Source organism: Protopterus annectens, chromosome 16.part0 (genome assembly GCF_019279795.1).
Source record: "Protopterus annectens isolate FY-2018-M chromosome 16.part0, PAN1.0, whole genome shotgun sequence".
NCBI lineage: Eukaryota > Metazoa > Chordata > Ceratodontiformes > Protopteridae > Protopterus > Protopterus annectens.
In genome coordinates, this window is record NC_056750.1 from 334,158,594 (window position 1) to 334,171,488 (window position 12,895).

A 12,895-nucleotide genomic window follows, 5' to 3' on the forward strand; every position below is an offset into this window, starting at 1 on the left:
ACAATTGGCTAAGTTTCTGGTGTCAGTCAAAGGGGGTCCAGTGTCTGTCCATCTGGGATGACCTGCTCGACAAGCCACTCTGCTTCGCTAGAGATGGCTTGCACCTGCCACCCTTAGGCTTTCGTATACTGGCCAAGGCTCTTGCCATCCCCATAGTGCCTTTTTTAGGCAAGGCTCAAAGACAAACCCACCGCCGTAAATAGCACAAGTAACAAAAAACTGAGGGTAATGCTATTCAATGCCAGAAGTCTAAACCTCAAAATGCACACACTCGAGGCACTCCTCAGTATGGAAAAATAGATATATGTGCAGTAACCGAAACAGAGAGCACCCCAGCACTACCAGGCTACAACTCATACCATACATTTTGGCCACAGAATCCAAACCGAAATACAAAAGGCGGGGGCGTATCCATATTCAAGGATACCCACACCTCCAGGTTAGTGGCACAGCACAATGCTTCAGATCATCATGCACGTGCAACTAACAATGGGCAAAACTGCAATTTAAATTGTAGCTTGCTACAGATCACCCACTATGTCCCAGGATCCCCATTCCACATTTCTGGAAACACTGGCAATCAAAGGTCCTACCAAACACCCTAATTTTGGGTGATTTCAATTACCCAAACATTAACTGGGAGAACTACTCAAGTACTAACTCCCTTGCCCAACTTTTCCTAGAATTTATAAACTCAAACGCCCTGGTTCAACCAGTCAACACTCCCACCAGAGGTGGCAACATATTGGACCTGGTCATCACCAACATGGGCGACCGGTGTTCCACACCAGAGGCCAACCACTCGCTGGTTAGATCGGACCATAAACAAATCACTTTGGACATCCATATTCCGGGCACCAGCCCAGGACAAGAAAACCACCAAGAAAAACTTTTCAAAAGCAAACTTCACATTACTTAAGACCGAGGTGGAAAGTTTCAACGCCCCCATGCTGAAGGATAAACACTGTCCAAGCTGCAAAATCCTTTACTAATGCATTCTACTGGCAGCTACAAGAATGCATGGATTGTGCCATCCCAAGCAAAACCAAGACTCACTCCTCCAAGAAAAGGAAACCAGTCTGAAGGACTCCTGCCATAACCAAGCTATACAATAGAAGGAGGAAACTAGTACAGAAAAAAAAAAAAAAAAAAAAAAAAAAAAAAAGTAAACTCCCAAGAAGGGAAGGCATCCCTGATCAGTATCGGGGAAAAAACTACGATCCCTCAAAATCATCCAAGGCGAGCTTTGAAAGATAAACTGCCAAGGACTCCAAAGATAACAAGGCATTCTTTAGCTATGTCAAGAATCTAAATGGCAATGCTCAGATCTGCTCAGAGTTAGTGCAGAATGGCATAAGATACACTGAACCAACCGATATCGCCAACACCCTGGCAGACAGGTTCAGCCCAAACTTCACCCTCCTCTCACCCCCAAAAGGGCCCAAAACCATACCAGAAGAATGTAGAGTCCCTGAAATCAGACACTCAGGTTAAAACAGCCCTCTCCAAAGCCAAAAACACAGCATCAATGGGACCGGACAGTATCCCAGGCTGCGTCCTACATGAGCTCAAAGAGGAACTAACCCCTCACTTAAACAGTGTTCAAACTCAGCCTCTCGACAGGCTACATACCCATAGAGTGGAGCACAGCAACGGTTATTCCACTCCACAAAAGTTGAGCCACAACAGATCCCGAGAACTATCGCCCTATAAGTCCGACTAGCTTGGTCTGCAAGGCTATGGAGTGCATCATCATGGAACTCATTAACATAGAGACATTGGGAACCTACAAACACTGGACCCTACCCAGTTTGGCTTTAAGGGCAAATCATGCCTCCTAAACCTGGTGGACTTTGAGACAGTTACCAAGGCTATAGACGAGGGAAAGGTGTTAGCACAGCCTACCTAGACCTCGCCAAGGCCTTCGACGCAATTCCCTATTCTGGTATTGGACAAGCTCACCAGCCTGAACATAAACCCCTACGTCACAAGATGGGTTGCCAACTGGCTCATGGACAAAACCCACATGGTGAGAGCTAGGTCCAACTCAACCAGTTACAAGTGGCATTTCCCAGGGCTCAGTCCTAGGACCCCTCCTGTTTGGCATACACTTCAGAGGTACAGGCAAGCACAGGACGACTATGGCTGACCAAGTTCGCAGACTACTGCAAACTAGGGGCTATAATTTACTCTCCAGCTGACAGACATCCGCCAAAAGGGTCTCACTGAGAAGGATATCTGGTGTCAAAATCATGGCCTCAAGCTAAAAGCCAAAAAGTGCATAGTCATCCCCTTTGGAAAAAACAAAGTACCCACAAACTACCACATAGGTGGGTAGCCCCCTAAATACGGAAGACTTAACGGATCTGGGGACCCAAGTAGACAGTAATCTCACCTTTGATAATCGCACTGCCAAAGTGGTTAAAAAATCCTTCTACGTGGCCCACCTAATCACAAAAGGGTTCGCATTCAGATCAAAAGAGGTCAGTGTGCCCCTCTACTCATCACTCTTCAGACCCATCAGAGTACAACGCCCCATTTGGGATGTACCTTACAAGAAACCTGCAACAGCTGGAAAGACCACAGAAGTACCTCACCAAGAGGATCACTGGCCTCAAACAGATGCCCCATGCAGCTTGACTGAAGAAACTCCAGCTGTACTCTGTTGCATACTGCCTACTCAGAGGTGATCTCTGCCTGACACACAAGGCCATGTCCAACCCAGAATTGATGGACATGCTCCACCTAAAGAAAACCTTATCCCCTCGAGCCACTTGCTCTAGAGATCTAAATCTCACCACAAAAACAGGACGTGTGGGAGGGACAGATTCCTGTCCAAGAGACTTCCCATGCTTTGGAACAAGAGCCCAATCTACATAGAGCTCCTCATTAATACTCTTCAAAAGAAACCTTGACGAGTGGATGGGAAACAAAGTTTACCTCTGGGATCACTTCAGTGGCCCTGCTGGACAGAGGCACAGGGAACTAATCTTAGGGGACGGCAAAGCCAACACATTCTGGCTAGACTTCTAAATGCCTTCGGGCAGATAGCCTAGTACCAACCTATGAACCCATGTATAAACTACATATAGTTACAGATGCATCTATCATATCTTTTATCATCACAGACTCATGACAGTCCCATAATTATATACACAAATGTATGTCAGATCATATGTAAAAATGTAGATAGATATATAAAATCTATACATGCCATACAGATGTTACTAAAATTTACACTAGCAATAAAATGCACATCAACAATAAAATACATAACAATAAGAATAAAATAAATCTTATTTATGAATACTCCTACCCGTGGTAGTGGTGCTGCAGTAGCGTTGTTGCCTCACAGCAAGATGTTGTTCCGTTCGATTCTCAGCTAGAGCGTCTTGTGTGGAGGTATGCATGAATGGGCGCGCCTTCGTTGAAGGTGGTGCGTCAGGGCTGGTAACTCAGCACGTAAAAATCCACTACCAAACATTAGCGGACCGGGGTTCCGCTGTGGCGACCCCCAACCAGGATAAGCCGAAAGACACAACAACATTTATGAATACTCCTATTCTTCAAAATAGGCTTCAGGGGAACTATCATTTAGGCCACTACCCCTATCAGCCTGTAATCCAATGATCCATCTCGCTTCTGAAGTCTGCCCTGTTGCTGATATCCCCCCTCTCGTTCTCATTCACTATTTCTATAACCATGAACTTAAAGGAATGATTTTCTCCCTTTTCCAGTGTATGTCTGTCTGGCTAAAGCATTGGTTCTATCCCAGTTTCCAACATCCAAAAGATGTTCTCTTATCTTAATATCTAAATTCTCTGCTTGTTTTTCCTACATAATATCCTGAACACAGGCCACAGATTGCTAAACATCTTTATCATATAGAACAATCGCCGAAAATGATTTACTATAAAACGCGCAATTCATACTGCAAAATGTTTTATACAAATACTGATAAAAATTGTTTCTTGGTTACTCCCCTCCCTTTAAAATGTTCTTCCAAAAATGAAATGACGAAGTGGGGTATATGCCTTTCAGTCGCCAAGTTTAAGTCAACAGAAATCCAATATTTTTCAGCTTTTTCTTGAAAGTCATACTTCACAAATGTAACTGAGGGTTTACAGTCTCGCATTTATTCAAGAACTTCAGTGTTGCTAGTCTTCTTCCTGTTCATCTCCCAATTCCAAACTCCAGTTAAAATCCAAGATACTCCTAATTCTTCTAGTCTTACTTCTCTCTCTCAAGCATTTTCTCTTGGAGCACTGAAAAGGGTTGCAATGGCAAAGTCTCTCTACCAGCTTTATTATGAGAGAGAAAAACATCCTCTTCTGTTTGACGACTCACCTTTTGTTGGACAGACTTCCATTTCCTCCTTAGCCTGTTCTGCATCAAAAAAGGACTTTGATCCTCCAGGAAAAATAAATTCTGAAGACAGCTGGATACAGCAGCTTGATCACACTTGCATCTCAGCATTCCCGGACTGCCAAGATAAAATTTGCTTCTCTTCTGTATGGTGTACAGCGAATAAACCCTTTTCCACAAACACACTACTGTCTACCATTTTTATACTTCACCCTTCTGCCACAGTTTTGTCAAGATTAACTCTTTCTGCTGGTATGATTGCATCTTTACTAATGCAAGTCTTCACTGCCTTCTCATGGCCTGGTCTAGAGCGTGCACACAATGTGCCCTTTCAATTAACAAATGCGGCTATGGAATACCAGTCCATTTACTGATCTGTGCTTTCATAAACTGAAGAGTCTGTCCCCTTCCATTTTCTCTGGCACAGCTGAAAATCTCTGGTTTTCTTTGCATGTTTTCTAATTTTTTTTGTTTTTTTTTTGAAACAGCAGATGGAATGGACACTCTAAAATTGGCCCTAGGCGTGAGTGTATGCATGTGCGCCTTCTGTGGAAGGTTGGGCACCGGACTGACAACTAGACACCGTAAAAACTCCACTGCCAATCATGAGCGAACAGGTGATGCGCTGTGGTGACCCCTAACCCTGAAAAAGCTGAAAGAAGAAGTCTATTACTCAGCCAGCCTTTTCTTAGTTTCAGCCTCTGATCTTTGCGGTGGTATCAGTTCATCTCAATAGCCGTTTAAAAAGCTTCATTTTCCAGCCTTTTATTATTTGAGCCAATATACCCCTTCAGTGCTTTATTTTAATCCTCTCTGGGAACATTTGACTTATTTTTCCTCTATATTACTGGAAGCCATGTCTTGCACAAGCTAGAGCTTGAACGGCTTTTTGCTGAACTGCAGGATTCTACCCATTCAGTGTTTTCTCCAACTTTTCAAGTTGACTTTCTTTCAGGATTCTCCAAGTTTGTTTGCGGGCATCCATGCAGTATACTTACTAGCCAGTTAACTGAATTTTACTAAAACTGGCAAAATTACTACCCTTCATCAGTTTCTTTTTTCATAACGGAAAAGCTTGAATTAAAGCTGTTGAACAGTGTGCATCTTTCTTGGAAAACCTGTCAAAACTGTTCCCATTCTTGTCAGAGAGAATGGGATTAGTATTAAGACTCTGTGCAACAGCAGCAGTTATGGAAAGGGAAATCACTCCAGCGTTTGCTTTAGGATTAGAAAGCAAGTACTGGAAGTCTGATGGGTTGTACAGAGTATCACAGACTTTCATAGAGGTAAGGAGGTTGGACTTTCAAGTAAACTGCAAGTTATGAAAAAAACGTTCTGTAAAGCAGATAAAATGGGAGGAACAAATGCTGAACGGGGAATACACAATTGTATAAAGTCATAATACATTTGTTGAGCAATGCGGATTTAATTTTGATTCCACTGTGAAAAAAGATATTACATTTTAGATAAAGTTAAGTCTTCTACAGGAAAATCTAAAGCAATACTTTCCTCAGAATCAAAATTTTCAGATTTAGAAGAAAATCCTGAAGCAAAATATTCATCCTCCAATTCCAGCTGTTCTGGTTGAATATCAGATTCAGAGAGTAAGGAAACCCCATTTTCCTTTCCTCACAGCAGAAGAAATGTAAGCAGAAAAAATAAATTAAGTCCCTAAAAAATCCCAGCAAATCTTTCCACTGTACAACAGCCACTTTTTTCACCCTTTTCTTGGGAGACTCCCTGAAAAAGAACCAACCAAAGGCAGGCACACTCTCCCAAGACCCAGATTCCTTACCTCCATGATTAAGTAAAACACTGGCCACTCTGAGTCAGTCAGCAGTGGTTCTACCTTGGCCAAGGAGGGGCATCCCTACAAGGCACAGAGAACATGTCTTCTCTCAGTCCTTAGTGGCTGTAGGTGCTATACTAGGGGACCAAGGAAAAAGATAAGCATGTGGTATTAAAACAGGGCATTGCAGAGTCACCCATCAATGTCAGAAGCACAACTACAGCCAGCCTGACATTCAAAGACTCCCTATTTTCTCTTTAAGACAGCAGAGAGAGACTAAGAACCATACATTTTTAAAGAAAAGACAAGTTTCCTTCAGAAAAACAATTTTAGGGGAAAGCTTTTATTGGAGCTCCTCTTGAGCTCCTGACAGTTATAACAAGTGAAAACCTGGCTGTTAGCAGGGAGTGAGACCCCATGCAGTTTAGGCTACCACAACATTGATCAAAATGTTGAATATGTACTGTGATCAGTCAATGACAGGTGGGTATTACAAGTCAAGCAACATTGTTACCAGAACTACACAATAAAGATTGCACCTGGTTGTGCCAGGTCACCAATGGACCTAGTACACATTAAACCAAGCTCCCACTGTTCACAAGGGGGTACATCAATTTCCAAGCGCTCTCCATACACAAGATACACTTGTGCATGTAAAACATATGGTCTAACCTTGCAGGCCAACTAATAATGAAGGACCTGACAGGCCAGCTTTCCTTGACTGGAGTGATGCTCAAGGAATAAACTTCTTTATCCCAAGTTCAACTACAGATCCTGTGTTGAGGGATTAAAGGATACGATTTAACTGAGATGGCTAGATACAGTCAAGTGGCAAAATGGGAAGGTCTACACAGACTTCACAGAATGCTACAGAAAGTGAATGCAGTGGTTGCACATCTCCCACTTATGGCAGAGGTTGGTGATTATGTCGATGCTTTTTTAGTGGAGGCAGAGCTTGCAGTTCCCTATGGGAGACCATTTCATGTTCTGACTATGACAAAGTCTATGCGCAGTACCTGGCCTCTTACTTACCCCATCTGTTAGATGGGCCCAGGATCATGCAAAGGCCCCTCCTATCACTCACTGTGACTTCCACCATGCAGAGCCATCAACTGGCAATATTCCATCCTCCTGTGGGTGTTTTAACTTAACTGGCTCTTGCTACACTATTTCACACTGTACTCCTCTTGCAGACACTACAAAGAATGCCAATTAGGCAATAAAAATGGGAACTTTACAATGACTTGTGCAACACTGAAACAATGCAACTATCACAGAAGCACAGGGGCTGAATGTTCTCTTCCAATCCACTAACTGATATAAGACAAGCCCCCCCCGCAAAAAAAAAACACCACACACACCCCTAGGGATTTGTTCCAGTTTGACAGTTCTGAAGTAAACATACATAGTCATACCTTTCATAAAATTTACACTGCAAGAATTTCAGCACACCATTTTTAAAAGGACCAGAAATCAGCATTTCTACATCAAAATGCAATCTCCTGTTCGTACCTGAAAACATATGAGATATGTATAGTTCATATAAACTGAAAAAAAAAATGGTTAGTTGTACCTAATAAAACAAATCAAGCTAAAATTCACAGAGAGGAAGTAGTTTGACAAAATATTAAAAAAAAAGGCAAAAAGCGGATAAACGCTTTCTGAAATCCTTCTTCATGGATGGATCTGAAAGATTTCCAAAAGCACTTATCCACTTTTTATCTTTAATCTGTCAAACTACTTAAGCTATAAGCTAAAATCCACAGAGCAGGTTTTATTTGGAGATATTTTGAAGCGATTCTTATCACTTTCCATTCTAACTTGTTGGTTGATTAGTTATACCTGGTGAAACAGGTATACTAAGCATAAATCAATTCTTGCATCTTGATAAAACTCTAATTTCAGTAGACAGACCATGTTGCTCAAACTCACTAGAAAAATGGACAGCAAGCTTATAATATACTATAAACAAGAAAACAGTAACAAAGCTCCTGTGTGTGGCTTCCACCCATCTGCCCAAAACATAACTGAACAAGGCAAAGAGCAGCTGCTTGAAACTCACTGTGTGCAGTTCCCTCTTGAACACGATAAGCGTAACAAAGCCCACTAAAATGAAGATAGGTCCAAGGCTCAACCAGGCTAGCAACTTGCCAGTGAGATCATCTATAAGAAAACATAACACATAATCGTCAAGACAAAGCAAAGTCATTGAAACAGTCTTCTCAGATTAACAAAGCATTATTACACTGAAAAAAAAAAATAAAGGATGCCTGATCCAGATAGATTACAAATTTCTTTACTTACAAGATAAGCTGCAGATCCCACTTCACCAAAACACTATCCGTCCAAATCATACCAGTTGTCTGATGTTCATTCAATGCATTCTCGAGTTCATTCACTATTTTTGATCCTACCACTTCAAGAAGGCTGTTCCTACCTCCTTTGTCACTTCAGGTTGTATGCACTTGTCACAATTTATTTTTTGGAAAATGTCAGCTATTTAGATATCTAGACTCCCAATCTTCTTAAACTATACACATCTTCAGTTCACTAGCTGGAACCTTTGGAACTCCAGGAACTACTTCACCTTTTAAGATTAGAGCACCTATATGCTAGTAAGCGTTCTGATGTGTTACTCTTACATATATAGTTATTACTCTACTACACAGTCAGTCACTGCATTCTTCACCGATTCATATATGTGCTGGTCAGCTACAATCATCCTGACAAAATACAATGATTTTTGGATGAAGTGGTGTCGTATGAACAGCTACATCCCATGGAAAGGCATTTTCCAAAGTTATTCTAAGCAGTCTGTGCATTTGTATTAAAAACCTAACTTTCTCAAGTTAAGTTGTTTGGTTTATATTTAGTGAAATGCATTTACATATCCACTGTGAATAAAATGCACAATTATGCTCACATTTTTCAGTGAAAACACTTCTAGGTAAATAGTTAGGTTCTACAAAGTGACAGAAAGCACGTTTCTGTACTTTTTTTAATATCTGTGCAATACCTGTGTACTTGCAAAAACAGTTCTTACAGCAGCAGATCTTAAGGATATGATCACTGTAACAACAAATCATAAAATTGGTATTTACTGCCTTCTAATTCCAGAAATTCAGATATTTCTCTCAGCTATCACTTTTTCAGCAATGATCAACACCGATTCTGTACCTAAGAAGGCTCTTTTACAGGTGACACCAGACTCCTACATAAAAGACAATACCCATATTTTCTTCAGGCACTTGAAATGGTAGCCTTCACAAAATACAGTGCCTGTAGCTGGAAAAATTGCGTGAATGTACACAGCATAATAGGGCTGCACCTATCTAAACTTATTCTGTCCACACACGAACTCTGGAAATCTTAGCCATTTACATACACTAAAATTGGGACGGGTTACAATGATCACAACTCAAACATCCACTGCTGTAATTAAAGTAGCTTACATAACTGTACTAACTTCTTTAGGAAAAGTTATTTACAGCAAACCATTCTGGCACAGTCCCAAATAGTATTTTTCGCCCCTAAAGGGAGAACATGCAAAACCCTATCATTCTCCGGGCTAACTTGCAACACTTTGTGAATGTGTTGACAGAATTCCGTGTGTCAGCTTTCAAAATATCTTGTGCAGAACATTACCAAGTTTAAGCTGATCATGCTATCGCCCTGCTGGAATAGGCTCCAATTCTGTCATGCCAATTTGTTGTACTTACATAAGAAGGCAAATACAGATAAGCCAGTCACTTCTGACTTGCAAAAAAAAAAAAAAAACAGTCTGTTTAGTTAGTGGCAAGCCCTGTTCTCTTTTCTTAAGAAAGTGAAAATGATTGGTCTTTCTGATGGGTTGTGCCTCCATATAGTATCTTAGTTGTCTATATGCCAATATCTTAACAGGCAATTCCCCTTTATGATGGTCTGAATAAAAAGCCTGAAGTGCTGGTTAAGAAACTGATAAATATCTTGGGCATAAATGAGGCTTCTTTCAAGGATACTCTCACAAGGAGAGAAAGTGAAACTAGGTCTGCAAGCGACAAGAAAAGGGTTAGCAACTCCAAGACCCTTCTTCGTGAGGAGACAAAACCGGGTGCAATGCAAAAGTGAAAGATCCATCATTAAAAGTCCTGCAACTATGTGCACAGAAGGGTGACCAGGGAAACTCAGCTTGTAGTCATTATCCTTATACATAGGTACAGCAATCTTGTAGTGTAACAACTTAGGTGTAAGAGACAGGGCATCTCTTTTTAGGAGGTGCAGGGAGCAAAGCCCTCTACAAAAACTCAGTGGTACTGCAGCAAGTTGACATTCACTCAAAGTAACTTCCTTTTAATGTTTTACATGTGAAAATGTGGGACTTGAAATTACGGTCCTTGCACAAGGAGCTGCGACAGCTTCATAACTCAAACCACTGTGTCTTCCTATGCTTTGCACATGGAGCTTTCCTGTCAAGACACATCCACTGCGTTTGGTTGATTCAAACAGAGATAAAGTTAGATGTTTCTACCAGGTCATAAAAATTAGGATGGTGCAGTGGTGCAGCAGTTCACATTGTCACCTCACAGCAAAAGGTTCTCCGGTTCGATTCTCCGCTGGGGTACCCTCTGTGCAGAGTCTGCATGTCCTCCCTGCATTCATGTGGGTTTCTTCCCACATTCTAAATAAATGCATCTGGAGCGTTTCACCCTGGGCCTCCTATGAAAATGGGCTCTGTCCCAGTCAGACTTTCCCAGTAAACAAATGTTAAATAAACAAATAAAAACGAGACACACACTAGATTCGAAATTGGATGCTCCAAGCTGAGAGATTTACCATGTTGAGGTTGTGGTATAATATCCTGCTTTGCCATCAAACAGCATTTTAGCAGACATAGGCAGAAACCATGGTGGAAGAGTGGCTAGTTTCATTTAAAAAAAAAAAAGCCATGGTGGCCTTGTCCAATAAGAGAACAAAGATTGAATCAAAGGAAAAGGTGGAAATACAGGAAGTTCATGGAAACAGAAAAACAACATCTATTTTCTAGAATGATTTGTGATGAAGGAATAATATTAAGACATGACTGAAGAGATGTGTGATGAAGATATTCACCTGTGGCATGTCTCACACCTGAACAATGTCCAGAAATGTCAGACTTCAATTCACATTTGTGACCCAAACTGGGTGGTGCAGCAGTCAATATTGTCACCTCACAGCAAGAGGTGCTCCGGTTAAATTCTCAGCTAGGGTGCACTCTGTGTGGAGTCTGCATGTCCTCCTTGTGTTTGCATGGGTTTCCTCTGGATACTCTGGTTTCCTCCCACATTCCAAAGACGTGCATCTGGACCATTTCTCCCCTGGCTTCCTGTGAAAATAGGGTCTGTCCTAGTAGGACTTTCCCGGTCAACAAATGTTAAATAAATTTCTCTGCTGAGAGTTTGTTAGCTGATTTTGTAGACCAAGAGTCAGTGCTTTGAAATGAAGATTGCGTCAGACTGTCCACTGCTATATGAAGACAGATTCCTGGCAAAGCTATAAGGCTTCCACCCTCCTGGTCTTTTGATGCATCACATTACTATAATGCTGTCTGCACTGGGTCTGAAGGTGCCCCTTCAGAAAATGGACCTGAAAAACCTATTAAAAGGTTTAGCAAATTCTTTAGGTTAAGGCATTCTGTTTTAAGCATTCTCCCAAAGCATAAGCTTAAGTCTGTTATTCTATTCTGCAGCACAGCTAGAAGAGGAGGCATCCTCTTAAGAGATTTTCAGTCTACTGCAAGATTTCTGTCATGACTAGGTATGGCCAAGCCCAACACCGGCTTTAAGACGTTTATGAGACCACAAAGTTCGTGTGTATATTAAATTTTTTTTTTTTTTTTAAAAGCACCTTTATTGAATTATTAATTGTGATACAGGCATAAATACATCAAAAGTAAACAAACCCGAATAAGTTTACATTTACACACATTATGTATCACATATATTAAGGAATTAATTCAATATTACATACATTGCTCAATTCCTGCCGTCTCAAACTGCATTCCTACTCCAAAATACTTTCCTGCATTATGGTTCTCAGTTCCCATTTTTCCCCATGTAATTTGCCCCTACCCTTTACTAAATATTCCACATTTTGTTCTTTTATCTCCATTACAATATTCGCTACTTCAAGTAAGGTTGCTTTAAGACTTTAATTCTGGTGGCTGCCAAAAAAGTAATTACTAGAAAATTGAAATCAAATGAAACAAGGCCTTACTAAAGTCTAGGAAATTTAGATCCTGAAAAAAAAAAAAAAAAAAAAAAAAAAAACAACACATTCCCTTACTTACACTCTTACACTCACTTGCTCACTTGGTATTCCTGAGTACTAAGGAAATGCAAGTCTGCCAACTCATTTCACTCAGAAAATAAGAAGTTATGTACTCACCATAACGTTCCATCTGAGTAGGAAACTTCATTTGTCTGCAACCTTTGGGTATCGGATCCGATCTCGGATCAAAGCCGGCAATTTGTTTCACAGCTATCAGATCCGAGCTCCTAGCTCCTCCCCTTACCCATAATCCCCTGCCAACCCTGACTGACCTCAGATCAAGTTTGCCCTCATACAAGCAGCTAAAAAGGTTAAATATGTCCCGAAGGGGACTAGGACATCCAGGAACTAAAAATTCTGAAGGTCAGGGGGAAGGAGGGGACAGTTGCAGACAAATGAAGTTTCCTACTCAGATGGAATGTTATGGTGAGTACATAACTTCTTAATCTGAAGTAG

General features: G+C 41.1%; 1 protein-coding gene across 1 annotated transcript in view; it reads right to left on the minus strand.

Moving 5' to 3' along the window:
- The window catches only part of DOLPP1 (dolichyldiphosphatase 1), a gene marked incomplete in the record, with an annotated part of 1,057,587 nt that overhangs the window by 882,736 nt on the left and 161,956 nt on the right, over positions 1 to 12,895 (minus strand). The window contains 1 exon segment of the mRNA XM_044058255.1: positions 8,217 to 8,317. Coding sequence (XP_043914190.1) covers positions 8,217 to 8,317 — 101 coding nt within the window.